Source organism: Triturus cristatus, chromosome 12, assembly GCF_964204655.1.
Source record: "Triturus cristatus chromosome 12, aTriCri1.1, whole genome shotgun sequence".
NCBI lineage: Eukaryota > Metazoa > Chordata > Amphibia > Caudata > Salamandridae > Triturus > Triturus cristatus.
The window spans coordinates 545929469-545953673 of NC_140595.1; the positions used below are offsets into that span (position 1 = coordinate 545929469).

The following is a 24205-nucleotide window of genomic DNA, read 5'->3' on the forward strand; positions in this document are numbered from 1 at the left end:
TCTGTGAATCTGTTGGGCCACCAGGAGGAAAAATGATCATCTGAAGACCTTGCTTGCACTGCAGAGCAGATGTCTGCCACTACCCTTTTATTCACCCACCATGCACAGCACGTACATTTAATTGAAGAGTAATGCAGCTGGTGGAATTGGTTGGAAAAGTTTGGTATTTCAGGGGACATAGACCTGATTGGATGAGGAACCCTGACTAGGTCCAAATGGAAACTGTACTCAATTTGGTTAAGGATAAGAATTCATCATATCACACAATGGTCAGTATATTTATGTGGAATTACTTGATTAGTTCATATCTCTGTTCCTGGAGGACCTGTCAGTCTTAGGGTGGTCTTCCGACAAACATTTTGCCTTCACCCTGTTATGTTGCTGAAATTGTTTTTGTTGGCTTTATGACTCTGTGCACATTACCACAGCTAACCAATGCTAAATGTGTGTGCTGTCTTACTAAAACATGGTAAAATTGGCTTATACCCGATTGGAATATTTAATTTACTTATTAGTCCCTAATACAGTGGTATACCATATAGCTAGGGCCTGTAAATATCTACTAGTGGTCCTGCAGCACTTATTGTGCCACCCACTTAAGTAGCCCCTTAAAACAATTCCCAGGCCTGGTATTGCAGTTTGTAGGCAGTTTTAAGCTGCCAAATCCACTTGGCAATGTAACCCCCTTGCAATCCTTAAACTCCCCTTGTATTGCATACAAGTCAACCCTAAGGTAGGCCCTAGGCAGCACATAGGTCAGGGTGCATTGTATTGAAAGGTTGGACATGTACTTTTAAGTTTTATATGTCCTGGTAATGAAAAACTCTTACATTTGTTTTTTACTAAAGTGAGGCCTATCTCTTCTAGAGGATAACACCGGGTTACCTTATTACATTTAATAAGTGCTAACCTTTGACTAGGAACAGGTATGCTTTTCGTGTTTGGTGTCTGAGAAATTATAATTAATGATCATCTTAAATGGTAAAGTCAGATTTTAAGAGACAGTTTTGAAAATGCCAGTTTTAGAAAGTTGTCATTTTCTTTCCCTAACTATTTGGTGCATGCAAGCTGTTCCCTGATCACATGACTGGGTGTAGCTGACAGTTGGACTTTGGTTATTCCTCTCATACAGCCACACAATAGAGGGATTACATGTGACCGAATGGGCCATCAACTGACAGGATGGGGTGGAGAGGAGCTGGGCACAGCCCCACTTGCAACTAAATATGCTATGCTCTGCCTTCACACAAAGGATTTGTCACCCCTGTATTGGTCATCTAACCAGCTTGGAGTCAGGGCAGGGGTGTCTGGAAATTTCAAGCACTTCAAAAGGAATTCTCTAGAAACATCTACTTCAAAGGAGGCCCCAGGTAAAAAAGATGATCCTTACACCCACTCTTCAGAACCCCTGTGGAAAACTCAAAAGGACTGCTGTGATGCTCTGCATGAAGGACTTCTACTATTCTCCCCTGTTGTACTGCCGCCCTGCTGGCTGAGTAAGAAGGACTGAACTTGCATCTAGACCCGGGACCATCAGGGTGACTCCAAGAGCTAGATGGCTGGCCTTCTGATCAGCACCTCAGGGACAGAAAAGTCTCCATTCACCTTGAAACCGGCATCTGGACTCTGTCGGCTGTGACTCCTACCCACGAAGGGGAGCCACCCCAGTTCTGGATCCTTGGAAGTGGGCCTGAAGGTGCTCTGCCAGCTGAACTGTGGTCTTGTGAACACAACCAATACAGCACAATTCAACTCCTCGCAGCCAGATCTGAACCGCTGCTGAGCAACATATCTTCTACATAGGACCTTGGATTGCAGCACACAGCCTCCTTGAAACTAAGTTTTGTGATTCAACTTTGGGGCAGGCCTTTGCATCACAAGCCCCTCATTGACAACATTCTTGACTACAATGCAGGACTTTGCATTGCAGCCTCGCAGCTTCCTCAGAACAGTGGCTGTGTGACGCATCCTCGACGCAAGACTCCGGATTGCAAGCCTTTCATCAAAGGCATACTCGATGACGATGCAGGACTACACATTGGCGCACCACAGCTTCTTCAGAACTACCACCATGCGATGCATCCTGGACACAGAATTTCACAACCAGATAACCAGAGTTGGTGCTTTGTGCTTTTTGGCACTATTTTCATTTAAACTTTAAAATTGCATATCTTCAGTTCTACCGATTGGATTTCTGTCATTTTGGTGTCAAATAATTTATTAAGATGTACTCTATTTTATCAAACTGGTGAGGGATTTTTCTTGTGTTGTGTTTTCACTTTGTTACTGTTTGTGTGCTACATGAATACTTTACACATTGCCTCCAAGTTAAGCCTGACTGCTTTTGCACCAAGGTACGAGAGGGTTAAGCACAGGTTAATTTAGTGACTTTTGTGGTTCACACTGATGAGGATTGTGGCTGTTGCTTGAACTGGGGTCACCCCCCCATTAAACCAATGAACTAGTTTCCCACAGTTCCTATTGGATCCAGACCAAGACTGGTTTGAATACAGCTAGCCTCTATCTAGAGTGCCATAGTGTGCAAAAACCAATTATCTGGAATGCAGCCAATAGCAATCATTAGTAGCTAAGATTAACTCAAACATTCCTTTCATCAATTTGTTGTTTGTTGCCATAGACTCCATAAGTGCTATAAGTATGCCCAGGCATGGTCCTGTGTTTACTATTCCACAGGACTCAAGGTTGAGTCCTAAATAGGCAAGAACCTGTCCGGAGTTGGTTGTGTTTCCATCAGGAGGCCACCTGGCCTGGCAGCTCAGGTTGGACCGTTCCTATTGGAGCTGGAACAAGGTCGAGTTGTACAACCCTGGTTTCTGTCTATAGTGGAATGGTGGGTGAAGAAGGATGGTCTGGAATGTGGACTGAGTGACTGTCATTGGCTGAGATTAATTCATGTATTCCTTCCATCACTTTGTTGTTCATTTCAAAAGATACCTCCTATTGTGAGCATATGTATTTCAGGGAGACACAATATGGAGAAGCTTATGACAATGACTAAGCTATTAATGGACAAACTGTTGATTATAGTGACATAATAATGATAATTCCTCACTCTGAAGACATGGCTGTCTGACAAAAATATCCTGTGGTGAGATGTCTTTTACTAGATAGTAGTGGGGAAAGACATTTTATGACAAGAGATACACTGTTCTCCAGAACAAAGCCCAGCATTCAAAAGATGCAGGGTAGCAATCTCCTAGTGAAGTCCATTCACTAAGAGATTGAATATGGTCACTTTTGATGCAAGTAACTGCATTGCCAGTTCAATCCATCCAGCGATGCGTCAGCTGTGGCTTCAGCAGAGATCCAATAGGACCCTCTGTTTCTTTTTAGAGACAGTTTAGGAAAAGTTTATAAGTGTCCAGTTGTTCAATCCTTGGGTGAAAAGAGTACACTCCATGGCGAACCAAATGGCCAGGATCTTGTAGGCACCACTTGCTGATTAGAACTCAATCCCCCAGAAACCACCAGTAGGGTCCAAGGCAAATTCAGATGGAACTTGTCAGTAGGATTCAGCAAAATCAAGGGCTTTGTGTAGCTTTTGTGTTCCTGGAGCTTAACAGGAGGCTAACAAACTAACCTTAGGGACCACTCTTCAGTCCTGGGCACATGGGGACGCAGGTACAGCCTTTGGGCTCTCTCTTCACAGGATACGGTAGGTGCAGTCCTCCTTCTGTAGTCAGGGTTCAACAGGTGCAATACTTTTTCAATCTTGCACAGGCCCAGAGGTGCTCTGAAGACGGTATACAGGGGTCCCACTTTTATTCCTGGCTTTAGTTTGTAAGTGGGGTGTGACTCCCTCACTAATACAAAAAATGTTGCCAGGAGCAAACTCCTCCCACTTTGACATAATGTCCTTGGGGTTTGACCATAAACACTCTCACAGTGTCCTGCTCTGGCAAAATTAAAAAAGGCTGACAAGTTTTCCCTTGGTACCTGTGGTGTGCCTGGGGAAAAAAGGACCTCCCCCTGCAAGAGCAGTTCTGGGAAAGGTTTTACCGCCACTGGAAATGGTGCCATGCTGACTACTTAGACAATGGCTGGGGCAGGCCTAGGTGTGAGTTACATGTGCTGGTGACTGGCACCACCCCTTTGAAACTTGTACAGTGGGAGACCACCTCCACTAGTCAATCCTGAGAGGAGTCACACCTCCTCCCAACCAAGGTCCTTTTGTTCCCTTTCATGAGAGCAAGTCATACCTCCCAGCAGGTTGAAAGTTGGGGATTATCTTATAACGGGCTACTAAAGGCTTTAGGCAGGTAAAGGACTATTTTAATAAAGTGGACGTTTTTGAAATAGTAATTTAAACTCCTGCATTACCATCAGATTGGGTTTTAAATTCCTACTAATTTGAGTCCTTGGCCAATTCTACATGTTCCTTGATTGCTGTTCTGTAATCAGGCAGTATGTCGGCTTGCTGGAAGTCAGAGAGCGTATGTGAGAGGACCCCACACAAAGCAATGTGATAATTACCTTATTCATCACCTTTATTACCATGCCATGACACAGGATAGGGAAACACAGAAACAAAGCATCCTCCTTTTCCCCATGTATAAATTCATGGGAGTGGCAGGTGTATCAAAAATATGCACATTGGCAAAAGCAACCTGCTTCCACCCATGCAACAACCAATGAGTCAAATTATTCTCAAGGGTATTTCTTTTGTTTATTGCTTTGCAGTGGGTGCACCTTTTTCATTTTCCATTTTGCTTTGACTCACTTGGTAGAAGCCTTGCAGCACATTATTTCAATCAGCAATATCCTAATGCCCAGGAGAGAGGGAACATAATACCTCTTTGGCTGGACAGGCAAAAAAAAAAGACTAGAGTGAACTAGTTTATTGCATGCCTTTACATTACCTCACAACAGGATTGGACAACCATCTTGACATTCAACCAGATTGTAGATAGCAAAAACATCCCTGTGGGGTAGAAGGTCTAGCATGGGATTTGGATTTGTCCTAGAACAATATACTCTGCTCGGGCATACTTTAGAACTTTCCATACTTTCTATGTGTGCTGTACATTGCACATACAATGGTTCAACACATTTTTCTCCTACTTTGCTCATGCTTCAACGATGCAATATGTTGTTAAATCTGGCCCCTACTCCAGAAATATGGATATTCATGGCATGATCTGTTAAATAATTGAAAACTGAATGTGGCAAGAGACATATGGAAAGTCCTTCTAATCTCTATACCAGCACTATCAGTCACTCACATAAAAATGTTTATGTGCTGGAGTGGAGATTATGAGCTGAAACTTCAGCTATGAATAACCTGATTTTTCTTGATACCTTTCACAGACTCCCACATGACACCAATATGATTGTAACTGCTTGTTTCTGTCTTCAATGGATGCAAGTGGACAGGAGCAGATGTTATCCATGGCAGTGGTATTGGTAACATCCACATTTTGTGGTTTCAAGTTCCTGTCCACCGTTGGAGCAGCGTCCAGTAGACGTTTTATATCTCACATGTCGAGTTCCTGGAAGGAACCTTGCTGCACTGCCCTATGTCACAGTGAAAGCCAGGAATGCACCATATTCATCCAGTTTGGCACATTCCTGTCCTTTCCCCCTGTGCTGGCCCCATTTTGGCAACCTAGAACCAAAGCAGGCACCCTTCAACCATGATGAAAGGGTTCCTCCATTGCATACAGGAATGTTTAAGTGCAGAAGGGTTACCTTCTTGCACAAAAACAATCCTGAGAGGCTTTTTATTTTACCTATGTGTGCTGAAGAATGCAGCACACATAGAAAGAGGAAAAAACTAGGATTATTTCCCCTCACCTGGGGAGGCATGAGATTTGCCACATTTCCAGGTCTACAAGTCCTTGTAAATCTGGGAATATATAAAAAAGAACATGGGTGTTATGTGGGAACACCAACCGCAATGCCCATGGATTGTCTCCCTTGCGCAGAGTAAGTCAACGCATCAATTTGCAGTGCGTTGCCTTACTCCAGGCTTTTTGAAGCCATTCACAGCGCTTCATAAATCTGACTCAAAGGCTTTTGTCAAGTATATACCACTTTGCGTGGTGCAAACGTGATGCAAGCCTCTCATAAATATGCCCCCTAGTCTCCATGCTAGTCCCATTACTTCTTCACATACCCTACTGTATACACTGTATTTGTTTCTTGAATAATGAACACTCACATAAACTGGCTGCTGTCTCAGCATATCATGCACTCCCTTACTAATGCAAGATGTGATTCACCATCTATTGTGGTGATTGTAACTGAAAAAAGAAGTGTGCTGTACTAAAGGAATTTCGATATGAGTCGCACCAAATGCAACAGCAATGCAAAATGTATTGTACAGATCATTGAATATATACAGGCACTATATGCCTGTTGGTACCTGGCTTGTGTGTCCTGTGTGCCCTCCTTCTCTGCATGCACTTGTGCTTGAGGTTAGCCTGTGGCACAATTCTGGTTCCCTTTTCCCTACACAGTACCCTCTGTGTACGTTGTGTTGTCTTACAAGTACACACCTCACTCACTACAGAGCATGTAAACTCCTTTTTTGTAATCCTTAAATAGGCCGGGTTGGTCGATCTTCCAGGATTATCCTTTGCACACCATGCCACTTCCTTCACCCCAAGTGCATGCAGTCGAATATCATTAGTGCCTCAGATGGAAATCCATATACCTGCACCCAGGTAAGTAATGGTTACACCATAACCCACGTATGCAAACCTCCATACATTTCATCAAGCTTCAACATTCCATAAATTCACTGCAGTACAACACATTGCATAGACCCATTGGCAAGCCTCCAACTTCACTCACCTCTTCTTTGTTCCATTGATCTATTGCTTTTCCTGTTCCACTTTAAGTTTAATGCCATTGCTGCATTGGAAGCCACAGACAATTGCCAAATGTTTTATGAGAGTCGATACACTGCTGGTAATATGTATGTGACTTTATATGGCACAAACCCTGCCAAAAGAAGTGGAGCTCTGCCAATTCAGCTAGTGAGATCTCCTCTAACAAGAATTGTCTTCTGTGGTTGGCAGGAACTATGGAGATTCACAACAAAGTGTAAGCATGGACATTAGGTATGACTGGAGCTCCTACTAGAATCACAAATTGCATTCAGACTGTCTTTAAAAAAAGGAGTATCTAAAATTATCATTATTTTCTGTTTCATAAATGATCACAATTACCAACCTTGAATTGTCTTACATTCCCTTGTGCTACAAGATGATGTTCATTTTCAGGGGTGATGCAATATGCTAATCTCTGAAAAGCAAAATAAATTAAGGCAAATTATGACACTACATGGGAATTTAAACAGGTAGCAATGTAATCACGTTTACACTGATCCTGAATATTTGCAAGCATGAATGGAAGCTTTCTAGCACAATGCTCAAGATTAACCAGATAATGTTGCTACAATTTTACTTATTTTATTCCTCATCTAAATGACAGAAATAATGTGAGATGACACAGTCTAACAGGGTTTAACTATGAGTGTCTAGTTGATTGAGTATAGGTTAAGGGTGTTTTCTGCTATTTAGATAGTAGATAGTAGTAGACGTACCACTTTGTGACGATGATGGTGTGATGGTTCTCTCTAAAATGAGAGGGTAAAAAGCCATGCTCAGAAGTACTTTTGTAACTAGTGTCTTAGTAAAAGTTGTTAGAATACAGATATGATCATAGTTAGTAAGAATAGAATCCTACCATGACTTTAGAAGTACTACTCAGTGCGGTACACAATTGGTTCAAACCATTTGTCAGGATTACATGCAATGTAAAGGGTTTCACAAGCATTTTTGTGACCAATAGTGAAATGTAAATGCACCATGGGCTGAAATTCTATGATTCATATAGCGGTTGTCTGTCAAAATGTTGGTAAACACCCAAAAACCCTCACGTTTCTTGATTATTTTAAACATTTTGCAGATTTTCTTAACAACTTTAAAATGTATTCATGTGAAATGCACTAGTATGTCACTTTCCTGATATTTCATGGTGGTACATATAGAGTGGCTACTCAAATGGGTTTTCCCATACAGGATAAACATTGGATACTTCTAAAGTGCTGATGAAGAACAATGACTAAAATAAGTATAGGGTGTATGAACATACCTAATAATCTACCATCTGATTCACAAAGGTAAACTTTCACTTTTGTGTAAGTTTACGTTTGTTTGGAATTCACAAAACTGCATTTTAATTGTAAGTTTACGAGTGCGGAGACTCTGAAATCAGGGCAGAGAACTCTGCATATTAAAAGATAGGCATAGCATATCTTTTATGTGCAGAGTTCTCCATCTCCGACTTCGGAGCCTCCCCACTCGTAAGCTTATGATTAAAGTGCAGTTTTGTGAATTCCAAACAAATGTAAACTTACACAAAAGTGTAGGTTTACCTTTGTGAATAAGGCCATGCAGTATACATAGAATTTCATGGAGTACTCATTGGAGTTCCATAAATCGAAGAAAACATGAAAATTTACCCAAGTGTAGGCACACATATACAACACATCATTTATGTATTCTGGGACATTCAGCTCCATAGTAAACATTATTAGAAACACATTGCAGCAAGTTGAACTTTCTTGTAATTGTTAACATGTAAACAATAATGTAAATATTTCATATGAGGTGCGTTTTTTTTCAGAAAATGAACGTCAGAGCTCATGTATACAATCTCTGATAAAGAATTGTTACTTATTATGGCTGCTTTTCTGGAATGGTGCCTCTACTTGTTAGATTCTAAACTGACTATCATCCGAATTACATACCAGAGAAACCAAGTTGCAAGAAGTCCATCCTCTGTACTAATGATAGTCTTGCAACATGTGCCATTTTCTTGCTTATGAATTTGTAATTACTTTTAGTCCTGGACATAGCAATGGCTATTTCCTTATATCTGGGTTACAATATGACTATTGATCTGGTGTAGCATTTTCGTGCATGAAATATCCTCATAGCAGATCAAGACGCAGATGTCTGTGTGGTCTCTACAAACCTCATAGTCAAGCTACAAGAATTGGGTGGTATAGAACACAGCGTAACTAGCAAAAAAACATGGAGGGTTGACTGAAGAAGGTAATGATGCATACAAAAGACGAATGAAAGGGAAGCTGGGTTCTGAGAGTGGAGGTGGGTTGTTAAAGCATCGTGAAGTGGTGGTCTTTAAAGAGGTGGGTCTTCAGGACTTTCTTAAATGGGAAAAGGGTTGGGGTGTCCTTCTGGATGCATGGATGTTGCTCCTGGAGGAAGACCTGTAGATTGTTTTTATGACCTGGCAGGCATCCTGCTGCAATCAGCATTCAACAGTAAAAACCACAGCTAGTGGGCTCTGCATTGCTCTTTTTTGGCAGAGGCAGGCACTGACATAATTTAATTTATTTAGGAGAGTCAGGTTTTTAGGTCCTCTTAAAGCTGAGTAAATTTCCGTCTGTTTTGAGGGGGCTAGGCAGCTTATTCCAAAGTTTTGCTGCCTTAACTTGAAAGGCTCCCCCTCCTACCCTAGTTGTCCTAAACTTGGGTACACAGACGAGTTTAGCTGAAGACCATCTTAGCTTCCTCGCGAGTTTGTAGTGGGTGAATTTATCCTGTAAGAGTCTCGGTTCTAAGCCATTTAAGGCTTTGTGGACTATGCACATCGCTTTACAAATGCCTCTCTCCTTTACTGGTAGCCAGTGGAGTTCTTTGAAGGTGATTTTTGCAGAGTCAAACCTTGATTTGTTGAGTGCTAGTTTGGTCGCCATTACCTGTATTCTATATCGTCTTTTAAGGAGATAGTCTGCAATTCCCAGTAGGAGGGCATTACAGTAGTCTATCCTGCTGCTTTGTATTGTGCTCTGTACAAACAACTTTTTTGCTGGCTATGGAAGTAGGGGTCCACTTTTCCGCAAGTTCCACATAAGTCTACGGCATGTGGCTAATGTACTATTGACCTGAACTTCCATACATGGTTTCGTATCAATCTGTACTCCTGAATTTCACACTGTGTGAGCTGTAATCAGATCCATATCTTTTGTCCACAGCCAGAAATTATTTGGAAGTTGACATGGTACTTTGCTGGGGGAACAGCACAAGAACTCTGTTTTTCTTCAATTACATTTTAATGTGTTATTACTACGCCAATTTGTCATCTCTATTAGGCAAGCATGGACTCCATCCAACTGGTTAGGGTCATCTTTATCTAGCGATATTATTAATTGGGTTACATGTGCGTAGTTTATAAAAGACAACCCAAATGACTTAATGAGTGCTAGTAAAGGGCGTAGATACACATTGAACAGAATAGGGCTTAACGCTGAGCCCTGTGGCACTCTGTGCAAGGTTTCTTTAAAATCTTATGTAAAAGGGAGGAGAGAGACTGCTTGACATCTCTCTGATAGGTAGGATTCACTCCACTTTAGGAACATAGCTTCTACCACTGTAGCCTTTAGTCTGTTGAGTAGGATTTGGTGGTTGACGGTGTTGAATGCCTCTGACAGGTCTCACAAAATCAGGACAACCATCTGACCACCATCAACCTGCACCCTCAACTCATCTGTTGCCACAATTAAGGCTGATTCCCTGCCATGGGCTGGCCTAAAGCCCATCTGTTCTGTTTCTGTTTCCAAGAAGTTATCTAGTATTTTGGTGACATGTCTTTCTACGATCTTGATGGGATATGGCAGCTGGGAGATTAGCCGGACGTTAATAAGATCCAGTACATCCGCTTGAGGTTTCTTCAATAAGGGTGTAACCAGTGCTTTCTTCCAGGCCCTTGGCCCCAAACCTGTAGCTAGCAATTGGTTACAGATTTTTCGAAGATCTGGAAATAATTCATTCCCTCTTTTTTTTCAGGTCCTATGTAGTACAGGGTCTAGTAATGACCTGCAAGAAATTGACATAGCAAACGTGTTGAATTCTTCCTCATTTGGTAAGTCTATTTTAGCCAGTTTCTCATAGAGCCCTTCTTGCTGAGGTACATCTGCATGACTGCGGGACAATTTCCAGGGTGAAACCAAAGTTATAGGGTTTTTCCCTTGCCCAAGAAAATTCTCGTTACTGATATCATTTAAAATTAACTCCACTTTATTATAGAAGAAGTCCGATAGCTTGTTGCACAGCTCCTATGACGGTTTTACTGTACATTTTGTACAGTCTGGGTAGGAAAGCTCTTAACTGCATTGATAATAGTCGGTGCATAATACTTTTCTGTTGCCTTTCTGATTTCAGTTTTATAATTGTTTAACAGATCTTTTAATAGTAGCTTATCTTTCTCTGTGTAAGTTTTACACCATTCAGTTTTTGTTTCCTTTAAGGTTTCTTGTATACCATGGGGCTGAGGGTTTTAGTTTTGTAGTTAGCATTTGTACTGGAATAAAATCATCTAGTGACTCTGTAATTGCACTCTGTAAATGGTTGTTTTGTATCTACTGTTTTTAGTTCCTGAAAACTGTGTGAAATATTAAATAGTCTCCAACATTCCTAATTTAGCCCATGCTCTTTCCTGTATCTTTGCTTTAGTAGTTTTGGGATAATCTTTTTGATTGAGCCCTATTATTTTAAAGGTGATTAAATGATGATCTGACCAACCTCTACAGGGGCCACATCCTCTACTGCCTCCAAGATTTGAGGTGCAAGTATAAGGTTCTGAGTGTGTCCTCCTTGATGTGTGGGCACCTTAACTAATTGTTGGAATGTTGAAGATTTACAAGGGATGAGAAAGTCATGATTTGAGTGTGAGACTTATCTTTGGTCAGATGTTAAAGTCCCCTAGTACGACCAGCTTGGAATGGGTCAGGGTTAGGTTTGATATCAGATTTAGGAGGGCTTGGAGCCCATTAAGTGAGTTCCCTGGAGGTCTATAGCAGAGAATCCCTGACAAGGGTATTCATTCTTTTACTTTTGGAGGGAAGCACAATATTTCCATGCCTTGAATTTCTTCAACTGGAAGTATTTCCATTTCTCATCTTACTTTGAAAATAATTGCCACTCCCCCCCCCCCACACAATTTTGTGAATTATAGGCTGATTTATCACTTTATATCCCGATGGGTGGGTAAATCCAATGTCCACTTCTGTGCCCTTAGGAATCCAGGTGTCGGTTATAAACAGCATATCCCCTTTCTTAGTTTCAAGCAAAAGGTATAATTCTTGTGCATGCTTTACCAACGAGCGAGCATTAATAAGACCACACTGCAGGGCTTTATCCTCAATCAAGTTCTCATGGAAGCTCATCTTTCTTCTTTATTCTCTGGTTTGATAACTTGATACAATTATATCCTTATCAGCATTAGGATTCAACTCCCTTAGTTTCTTACTTGAGTATACTAGTTTTAGGGTATGCATTGAGTTTTCTGGCTTCAATCCGGCAGCATGGCATGGCTGGTGCTGGTCGCTTCCGGGAATCTGACGGGCACAGAGGGGGCGCACCTTGAGCATGGTCGTGCCATCTTGCCTCCTATATAGCCCCTTCCTGTTCCCCATCTAAAAACAGCCAGACAGCTCACCACCGACGCGCCAAAAATGGAAGGCTTCATATAACACCACCACCACAGAAATGCAAAGGAAAAAATCCCACATTTTTAAGAATGCTGTAATAACTATCCAGTATGTGCGAGGAAAAACATTTTGGGAGGATCAGATAGGGAAACTACAAATGAGTCTCTGAACGAAGAATTATAAATAGATTAATTCAAACACAACCAGATAAATCAACATTTGATGGTTGAATATCTATAAACTGAACAAATTGTCCATTGCCCTGATAACGTTTGGAAGTGAGGAGGCAGAAAGTATGGATTCATAGCTGACAATGAAAAGAGACTAATATGGCTATATGATAAGAGTATTACGATGTTTGGACTTAATGCGAGATGAACATAGAAAAGAAAGGAAAGCCCCGCATACTATGGAATTCTCTCTTACAAGATCTTTTAAAGCCTAGAGTATGAATGACTGGCATGCTTGGTTTGGTTTGTTATAAATGTTTTTATTTATGATGTATCTAAAAGTATGAATTTTTATGACAATGAATGGAATGTGATATGAATATTTGTGATGAAGGTAAATAATACATTATTAATTTTGCAGCATTAATAAATGTATTTGGAAATATGTCATTTTTTTGTTGATATGCTCCAGATCCTGGGTTCGTAAATTGAGAATGCCTGCTACATTGTTCATTATTGCAATTCTCCTTCATGGTACATCTGTATTTTCTCAACTACTTGTATTGGTATACATACTTTTTATTACATTTGTGTTTTTTACTGAAGTTTTATACATACATACAATGCAAGTGTGATAGGAAATTAATACCGATTTTGAGGTTGCTCAGCAGATATAAACCACATCCAAAGTACTGGATTTAACAAAAATACAACAGTATAATGTGTTCACACCATTTATATTCAATCATGATGTGGAACTCGCAAATTCTCCATTGAGGGAATAGAGTCCAGACATGACCATTGTCAAGAATCTCATGCTGTTATTGACTGAAAAATACCCAAGTGTGGCACAAAACCTTTAAACCATGTTTCAATGGAGACAACCGGACATCTTCTGCAGTATTGACAATAACGCATTGATGTACCCTGCGTCTGTCAGAAAAGAAAAACACTGGGGGTGAATTATGGTAGCCAATGTTAGGATACCAACATTGCAGCAGTAGGCCCGGGTCTGGGGAGTTAAATGGGATGTGGAGCAGGGGACAATGTGTGTCAGAGATCAAGAGGCATGTATCTTGTGTATGTGAGGTAGGGGTGTGGGGGGGGTAATAGTCGGAGGCGTCATTGCCCTGGGGAACAGAATGGTCATAGTATCCCACATGGAGACTTGTCGTTTAACTTGGTGGGCAGTTTTTCTAAATATATGTCCCATGCATCCCTCTGATGTATAGGTAGTGAGTGCCAGGTCGTGACTTTCAATGTCGCCCATATACGCCAGGTCTTTAAATCTTAGGGAGTACTTGTTCTTGCATGTACTTTTTGATATACCCAGTGTGCCCTACAAAGAGTCAGCAGGTAATGTCCGTCGAGTAATGTCTGACAGCATCGATGTTACTACTTCCAAGAATTGTCCAGTAATGGGGCAGGTCCATACCATATAGTAAAGGTCCACCTCCAGATGCGGGCTTCAGCAGCACCCAGAGCCACAACTGGGAACATGCGATGGATGCACACAGGTGTAAGATGAGTCTGATGCAGGAATTAAATTGAGTATACGTCAACAGAGGGTTTCTAGATACTTTGTACAACTGCCTGAGTGCTGTGGTTATTTGCATGTCTGTGAATTTCTGACCCAATGTGGTTGCCCATTTATCTTTGAGAGTGGGGAAGTTTGTGATGTGGGGGACTATTAGTGCTTTATACAGCACCGTGATAGTCTGTCTGGCATTTCCATAGGTGAGTAGGGCCTGCAAAGGTTGAAAGGGACCGGGCTCCAGTTTCTCTGGTACCCATAAGAGTCCTATAGCATTTGAAAGTGCATTGTATACAGGAATTGACTCTCTTCTATGCTGTACTGTTCTGGAAGTTCTTGGAAAGTCAGAAGAGTTTTATGTACATAGAGATCACCCAGCACGGTAAGGCCAGCATCGCTCCATGATCCGATATTATGATGCAAAGCTCTCCTGCGAAGGGTTGGCAGCGCGATAATAGTGAGCTCGGACAGTAGGGCATTGAGTGGTACTTGAGCTGGACATACATGTGGCAGCAGTGCTTGGCAGTCCTGGTCAACTGGCAAGAACATAGAACAGCCAGCTGGGGATCCATTAATCAGCTTTTTATTGTACAATCTCTGAAGGCTCTTTTCACAATTGTCTGTTCTGGGCTAGGATTGTCCGAGAGCCAATGCATCAGGCACTGCAATTGAGATGCCGCACAGTAGAACTTGTAGTTAAGTGCACCCAACATGCCACATTCCAGGGGGGAATATATTTTACTAAGTGCCACCCTCTTGTTGCATGGCCCCCAAACCAGATCTGAGCGAATAGATTCCCACTCTCTGAAGAAGCTATTGAGGAGGCTGAGAATGAGGAATGAGAAATGAAACAATAGTCTAGGGAGTGCCAGCATTTTACCTATCACCACTGTGTCCATCGGCCACAGTAGTAGGGAGCTCTTGAACGCCAAGGTGCTGCATATGCTGGCTGCAATCATCCCTAATTTCCCTTGCATAAGGTCTTAGTTGGAGTGGTAGATGTTCATGTCCAGGTGTCGGAAGGTGTAAGGGTACCATGTTGTCACCAAATTAGGCAATGACTCCCGCTCCGAATGACTGAGGTTTTGCATGGGGAACAGGCCACATTTTGCCATGTTCATCCACAGGCCTGAGATCCTTCCAAAATCATCTAAAACCGCCATTACACACAGGATATCTCTACCTGCAACCCTGAGATACATTAGTCCATTAATTCATACAGCAAGATGACTTCCCAAGAGTTACCACTCAGAATCCCCCACACCGGGTCCTCTAGGCGGAAAAGGCCTGAAAGGGGCTCAATAGCAAGAGCAGAAATGATTGGTAACACTGGATAACCCTGAATGGTACCCCTGTGTACCCTTAATGCGACAGAGATTTCTTAACCTGTCTTGGTGGACCAGTGTGCAGGGTAGCAGTCTATTTCCAATGAATTTCCCTAAGATCTTCGAATCCATTTTCAGGAGGGATAGTGGTTTGTACAACCACACCTCAAAGGAGTCCTTCTCTGGCTTGTGTAGGACTGTGATCATGACTTCCCACAGGGACACAGAAAGGATGCCCTCATCCCTTGCCCATTGGAACAACCTGTGTAGTTTTGGTGCGAGGGAAGTGCTATATGTGGAGTTGAATACTACTGTGAATCCACCAATCTTGAAGGATTTGTTGCATGCTATCTGGTCAATCGCGAGACAGTATTCCTCCATGGACAATGGCTCATCCAATGTGTGGCACTGTAGGGGGTCAAGGTGCGGGATAGGCTTTTTTTCCAGGAATCCCTGCATGTTGGGGTCCTTATGATCCACATCTGCCCTGTAGTAATCAAAGAAGGCTCGATTAATGTCAGCTTGCATGTTCAGCACAAGCCCTGTTGTAGATCTGAATGGCATTCATATGGGTCCTGGGGGCCTCTTACCTTGGGAGCCACGCTAGTACACATTTGGCCCTATCTCCTTCCATGTGTTGTCTTGCCACATATTCCACATAATCCAGTTTCCATAGTCTAGTGACCAAACCCTGTGTTCCCTTCTGAGGGGGTCACTATGTCTTCATTACCTGTGTCTGTCCTCCGACGCTCGTATGGCTCATTCGAGCTCAAGGGTCTGTGTCCGCATTGTGTGCTTTACCCCTTATAAAGTTTTGATACACCGGCTTCATGTAGCCACCTTAAAAGTGTCCCACTCAACCACCACACTGGAGACCATCCTCTCATTTTCAATAAAGTAATTAATGATGTGTGTGCCTAAGGTATTACTAAAAACTCTGTAGTGTGCAGACATGTATAGCTTCCAGCTGGGCACCAGTGCCCACTATCTGCCTAATTGCAACATCAACTTAAGGAGGCTGTGATTGGAGAGTGAGTGGCCCAGGTACTCAGTGGTGATGACCTGGCACGCCATGTGAAAGTTGCATAAGAATAAGTCTATTCTGGTGTATAGTTGGTGGACGAGGAGGAAATCAAGTACTCCCTTGTGGCGGGACGCATAGAGCACCAGATGTCTTACATTTCTCCATGTGTGTGCCAGTCTTTTAGAACGTGTGCTGTTTAGGTCACTAATGTCCCCTTCAGGGGCAGAGTGACCTGTCTAAGGCATTGTTGTGAACAGCATTGAAATCCCTACCCCATATAATAGGTGCTGTCAGGTTGTGTATCAGCATAGGGGTGAGACTTGCTAGGAACTGCTGGTTGCTGTTACATGCTTACAGAGCAGGTAGGACAATCAGAGCCACGTCCAGCGTCCCCTCCACCAATACATATCTGTCTTGGGATCTACCACCATGCGGCTCGGTATCAGTGGTACCCATGGAGCCAGCCAGATGAGGACCCCCTACTGTATCAAGAGTAGGAGGTGCTAATAATTTGGCATCTCCATCTTCTCTGCATTTTATGGAGCTCTGTGGTAGTCATCTGCACAACAAAATACAGGCCAAGTTGGTGAGTCCTAGTCAGCATTTCAATTTGTTGCTGAGTCCTGATGTTTTAGGGGGATTCTCAGCAGAAGTTAAGCTGACTTGCTTTCTCCCCCTACGATAGATGAAGTGAGGGTAATGGTCACACTTTGCAGATCAGGGTCCCCAGAAGATTCCTGTCCACCTCACATCCTGAAGACCATAGCTGACAATATTGCCCCAATTTATCAGGAGTTGTTTAACATTTCTCTCCACTCAGGTGTCATATGATATTCCTGGAAGAGAGCAAACATGGTTCCCCTTCTTAAGAAGGTTAATGCAGACCATGAAGTACCAGCAAACTTTAGAGCGGTCTCATTAGTGCAAGTAGCAGCAAAAGTTCTGGGAAAGGCGGTGAATCGTCAATTCACCACCTTTCTAACAGACAATAATCTCTTACATCCATCCCATTCCGGGTTCAGAGCCTGTCATAGTATGGAAACCATGTAAAATCTGTTAAATCTAGTCTGGATTCTGGCCTCAAAGTGGCTCGGGTGCTGTTGGACCTGTCAGCAGCATTATAGAATCGGCATTATTACACACCACGGAAACTCTTAAGTCTGCCTTAGATCAGGGACAAAATGATGTGCTGATTTTATTAGATCTATCAGCCGTATTTGATATGGTTTCCCATGACATTTTGCTGGACCATCTTAAAACACACAGCTTCTCTCATCTGGCCTCGACCTGGCTGGAATCTTTTTTGTCCAACCGGAGACAAGTAATCACTCTTGGCCATTATCAGTCAGCAGAAAAACCCTTACTTTCTGAGGTTCTGCAGGGCTCTGCTTGAAGTCCGGTGCTGTTTGTTTCTATGGCTCCTCTCATTAGCCTGATATCATCTTTCAGCATTGAGACCCTCTTGTATGTTGATGATACTCAGTTAATTCTGGTGTTAGACAGATACTCCACCAAGGCTGAGGAGAATCTCCAAAGTTGCCTCACAGCGGTATTTCATTGGATGGAAGTGAATCACCTGAAGTGTAATGCTCAAAAGGCGGAGATTATGCCATTAGGAAAATCCAATATGTTTTTGCCCGGCATATGGTGGCCCAAAGATATTCCTACTCCTCCCAATACAGTAAATGTAGTAAAGAATTTGGGAGTGAAATTCGATTCCTTACTATCTTTTTGTCAACAATCGCTAGCGGGGGCAGGCGCCTGCTTTCACTTGATAAAGTAAAAAAAAAAATTATTTGATCTACTCCCCTGCACAGCCAGAAAGACAGTGGCAGTAGCCCTAATTAGTTTGAGACTGGATTACTGCAACAGCTTATATTCAGGGACCAAAAAGTCAGTATTGAAAAAACTACAGGTAGTCCAATATGCAGCCGCAAGTTTAGTCTTGAAATGACTACGAGGCTCTTCAGCCTCATCTGCCTTATATTCGTTACACTGGCTGCTTATTCATCAGAGAGTCTGTTTTAAGATCCTGGTAATTACCTAGAGAGCTTTTAAATCATCAGGACCTCAATACCTTAGGTCCAGGTTCACCCCCTACATGATGCAGCACCCCCTCAGATCCTCGTCAGTGAACCTCCATAAGCCCCGTGCTTTAGGTGTATTAATAAGGGTGGCAAATCATTTGCTGTCCAAGGGACCAAAGCTCTTCTTCCCAGCCATCTTCATTTCATTCATACAGAGACTAACTTCAGGAAAACCTGGAAACCTGGATTTTGGTGCCCCTGATGTTTTATGCCTCTCACTTATGTGAGCTCTGAGTTACTTTCTGAACCTTATGTAGGGCCCGGCATAGCGCCATGATGCTCCTCAGAGTGAAAGCTGAGCTTTATCAATTCTATATAACATAACCTAACATTCGATAAGGTGGAACACAGCATTCTATTACGAAAGCTAGAACATCTAGTAGTGTTGGGGCCAGCTCTTGGCTGGCTGAGCTCCTTTCTGGAGAACGAAGAACAGGTTGTCTGGCTGAAACCCTGCTCTTCCAGAGCCAAATCATTGAAATAGGATGTCCCACAGAGCTACTCTTTGAGTCCCACCCTTTTCAGTGTTGATATGAGTCCACTGACCTGAATTTTTTGGCATTAGAAATGTGTCTTATGCGGATGATATGCAGCTCCTGCTCTCTTATAACGGGGATTCAGTGAGCGCCAAAGAATCTTTTGCCCAGTGTATGAAGGCACTGTTATACTGCCGCCAGTCTATTCAACTAAAATGTAACCCAGACAAAATGGATATCCCTCTGTTTGGGTTGAGCCCTTTTTTAGGCTGGACTGGAGCTTGGTCCAGTGAGGTTGTCCTCCCATCCCGACCCCCAACAGCAGTGGCCAGAAAACTGGGTGTGATGTTTGACTCACAACTCTCCTTCAAGGCCTAAGTTTTGGCGGTGGTTAGACCATGTCTCTGGCTCCTCCGTATTGTCAGAAATCTTCTCACCCACAAATCTTAAGTAAGCATGGTCAGAGCATTGATCTTGTCCCTATTGGATTATCTCAACGTTCTCCATCTGTGTCTTCCTGACTACTTAGTCATGCATCTACAAGTAATACAGAACATGGCAATATGCCTCATCTACAGGTTACCCAAATATGCCTAGGCATCTCATTTCCGTGAGAAGCTTCATTGGCTTCCAGTGTGCAAGCATATATTGTTCAAAACTATGACTCTGGCACACCAAGCCTTCTATAACAGAGGTCCTGCTTACTTAAATGAGAGTATAAAGGAGTAGGGATCAAGAAGACTGCTATGATCTAGTAACGCTGGCCTGTTAACAATCCCCCATTTCTGAAAATGTCTGAGAGGGGGGGCTCCTTTATGGTCAGAGCAGCAAGTATGTGGAACCAGCTGCCTGATCTTGTGAGAATACTAACTGAGGAAGCACCCTTCAAGAAGGCCCTGAAGACACATCTTTTTAAGCTTTAGGACTTGGGTGCACTTTTAGGGGCTCTCCTCACCTGTTCTTCTATGCTGAGTGCCATGACAATCTTTGAGTAGCTGCGCGCTATATAAAAGACATTCATTCATCCTAGTGTGTTTCCTACAAGTAAGCAATGTGGGCCTGTTTGAGACTCAGTTTGAAATATATCAGAGATGCCGTCTGGAGGTAGCCTTTCCCCAGACTTTCCAGGTGATAACGTTATATGCAGGCAGGTGTGAGCGGGTGCGTTGTGTATTGATGTGTCTGCATGCCATCCCATACTTCCCCCATTGGGCTGATCCACTGCAGTCCCCAAGTAGTTCCACCACCCCCATGTGACTTGTACAACCTGATGCTGTGGTTCCACAGTAATTAAAACCAATGCAAAATCCCCAACTCCCACTCCTTGGTCAGGACAGCAATAAGCTGGCAACCAAGTATAAACCATAATTGGAATTTAAATGAGGAGTTCCGTCTGGATTCAAGGGGATCTCATCAGTGCATAGTAACAAGTTATTAGTGCATGAAGTGCAGGCCTATATGCAAGTGTAATATGAGCCCTCCTCCTTGCTGGGCAAAGAGGACCATAACTCTCTGCCTCTTCACTCTGGGAAAAATAGTTTCTGAGAGGCATTGTCTGTACCGGAGTTCATATAATTTGGTTCACTGTCATTGGAGTGAAATCTGTCCCTGATCGTAATTCCGCTGGGATATTCTCCAGGGCAAGGGCTAGTTCACATTCCGGAGAGTCGACCTCTGGATTGGTCGATGACGGAGATAGGTTGTGCCGTGACACCAGCGCTGCTACAGCCTTGGCATGCTTGTATTCCACCTGTTCACTCATGGGTTTACTTCTGGGTAGTCTGCACGATAGTCTACTTGTGCCAGGTCATCTCCTCACTCCATAAGATTGTGTATCTTGGGTTCTTGGGGACACCCCCTTTAACTCCAGGCAATCCCAGGCGTCCCCCAGTGTCCTGAAAAATGTGTGCAGCTTCATTCACAACCCGCAGTTTGGCTCGGAACATTAGAGAATATTTCATTCTTAATTGGCGTAGCTTCTGTTTAACTGGCATGAAGGATTCCCTGATTCTTTGATCTTCCGCAGTTTAACCCAGTAAATGTTCACCAATCAACTTTCATCCTGCCAAGGGCCCTTGGTCCTCGCAACTTGTAGGGCATGGTCACGATCCCGGTGATTAATGAGACACGCCACCACTGGCCTAGGCGGAGAGTCCAAGGATGAGCTCTGCCTGGGACCCTGTGGGCTCTTTCTACCGAAAAGAAAGCGGATCTTTTACCTCCCAGTATCGCATGTAGAAGCTAGTCTTCTAGAAACAGTTCCATATTGAGTCCTTCAGCCCACTCTGGGAGGCCCACCAGTCAAATGTTGTTCTGACGTGACTAGCCATTTGCATCTTTTGCTATTTCGTGCAGTTGGAAACTTCTGTTTGTAGAGTTTTAATATGGGATTGCATCTCTGCCAGTGTGGGGCGCATCCCAGCTAGGGTTGGCCCATTCACCTCCACCCTGTCTCTGAGCTTGGCTTGGTTTTGCTCGCTAGAACTACATTTCCCATCAGCCCCTCCGACGCACATATGACGTACCTAGCATTGATAACATCATAAGTCATTTTGATATTTAATGATGCCGGCTCATGATTTTGATCACCAGCGGCTAGGTGATGGAGACAAGATAGGTTTCTCACTGGTATTCCTCTTGATGAAGTACGTTTTTAATCTACTTTTTTGTGGAGAGGGCCTATTGGTTTAATGCACTAAATGGTTTGAGATAAGCATTTGTGAATGAATGCCCTAACTGGAATCAATGAGACAATGTCATGGGGGGAGTGAAAGATGGGGTCCCATTGCCACCAATGATACTGGGAACATTCCAGAGAAGAATGTTTGAAATCACACGATCTGTATGGTAGTTATCCTACCACAAATGGTTTACGAGGAAGGCTCCCTGAAGTATGTAGTTCTTATTCCTTAACTTTTGTATGGCTGAGAACATGCTAGCAGTGAGCTGGGTGTTGTTTGTCTTTCAATACATTTATTATGGCAGGCTTACAGGCAGTGATATTTATGCGCCCTGTTCCGATGATAGCGATATGCCTAACAGGAGTAGCGAGAAGGCAATCTGGCCTAGATAACTATGTGTAAACAATAAAACCTCATTTGTTTTTTCAGAAAAGAAGGGTGGCAACCTCAACAGTAGTTTTTTAATATACCGTTTAATGAAAATTGCACCCCCTCCTCACAGACCATGGAGTTAGAGTAAGCAACTGATCAATGCTCAAGCATGCATTCACCCTGCACAAGAGTTTCTCCTTTTTGCAGTGCAGTGTCTCAAAATTGTATTTTGCACATATGTAATGAGTATATTATCATTTCGCATGTGATCAATCACTTGAGTGCCAAGTCAAGAATATCTTATGAATTCTTATGTAATCCTGTTTATATATCATCCTTATTTCATGGATCTTGACAACCTGAGTTGGTGAGGCAGCACTCAAGGTTTGACAACTCGGTCTATTATCCTTACTAATTTAGTTCAAGGAATAGAGATAGGAATCCTACTTGGTCCTGACGAATGCCCCTGACCAACACTGACATGTATAAGGCCAGAAATATGTGTGTGTCATTGTACATGCTTAGGATCCCCTGTTGTTATTTTTGCTGTACCTTAGGTACCCATTATTAAACATATTACCATGGGTTTACCTTATGGTAATTTTAGATTATCTGGATCCAGTCTTGCCAGTTAGTTTTATTAAAAACTCCCTCTTAATGAGGTTGAGTCCGCCCTGGTAGTATCATCTTATCAGGGTGGGATGAGGCCGCTGATGAGGAAAATGCCACAACTAGTGGACAAGGCTTCATCATCCAATCTAACTGGCACTCTAGGATCGATGTAAATTTCTTTGTGAACCTAAGGGATAGTTTTTTAGGTCTCTTTAGGAATTATATGATTGGGGCTCCAAGCAGCCTTCTATTGTTGGCCATCACACTTGTGATGTGTTTATCCATCTCCCAAGAACCCCATCTCAATCACCAATGCATCCAATTTAGGTTCCAGGGTGGTTTTGACATCCGTAATGGCCTGTAGTTGTTCATCAAAGCGTTCCCCTTGCTATTGTGGGTGTGGACAGAGAGGTGCCCCGAACTAGTCCTGTATGGGAGTGGGGTGAATGCAGGAGTCACCTCCCTCCTCCCTGCTATTCTATGCAAGTCATTATTTTACTATCTTCATTTTGCAGCGAGCAAGTGGGATAAGGGAAGTCAGTACTGCGTCAACAGGGGCCTCATGACAGGCCCTAGAGTTCAATGCTGTCTATATTGTGCTGCCTCTGCAGTTCAGTAGGCTGTGGGTCTCTGCTAGTCTGTCATGTTTGTCCCACCTTGGCAAGTTGGGTGCCACCTCTATGATATTGAGAAGGTGTGGGGCCGGGTAAGAGTCCATAGGTGGGCCCCCCAAAAATCCCCTCAGACAGCCATTTAGTGCACTGTATGGGTGGGTGGACCTGGCATAGTCTCTGTCCGGGCCTATTGCTGCCTGGGTATAGCAAAGGTAAATCTCTGGGCCCCTTTGGTGACACAGGGAATATTATGCCTCCCGTTTGGCGTGTGCTTAGCCCAGGATTCTCATCCATCTCAATCGGGGTGCTGAGGTCGACATCTGGGGCTCACCCTCTGTTTCACAGACGACCCACAGGCAGTAGTTAGCACGTTAACACCTCTTGCTGTGAAGTCCAGCTGCTTCCCCCGATGTACACCAGTTATCCAGCAGGGGGCCTGTGGGAACTCTGTTGAGGTTGCTACAGGTAAACTCTGGCGTCGGTGCTGTGAGGCAGAACACTGCAGGAGGGCTGCGGGCTCCCGTTAGCCAGATGACCCCTACCTGCCCCACCTGCTTGGATAGCAGCCCACGATGGGGGGGGGGGGGGCAGGTATGGTGCCAGAAGTTTAGAGCACTGTGGCACGGAGAAAAGATTGCTTTCATGAAGCACAGACCCAGTTGGTGTGGGTCAGATCTAGAGGCGCAACTCAGCTCTGCATGAGCCATGGCCCCCAATCCCTTGGTGTTAAAATGGTGCGCCCACGATTGGTGCCACAGAGAGCTGTGCTGATGTAAAGGAGTCCGAAGTAGGTGCTGGGGTGAGGCAAGTCGTGTGCGCCACCTAT

The 24205-nt window shown here is 43.3% G+C and overlaps 1 protein-coding gene across 1 annotated transcript in view; it reads right to left on the bottom strand.

The window, feature by feature from the left end:
* Window positions 1-24205, bottom strand: part of SLC6A2 (solute carrier family 6 member 2) — a 1123441-nt gene that overhangs the window by 6424 nt on the left and 1092812 nt on the right. Inside the window, exon 14 of the mRNA XM_085639971.1 lies at window positions 7198-7269. Coding sequence (XP_085496097.1) covers window positions 7198-7269 — 72 coding nt within the window. The remainder of the gene's footprint in view (window positions 1-7197; window positions 7270-24205) is intronic.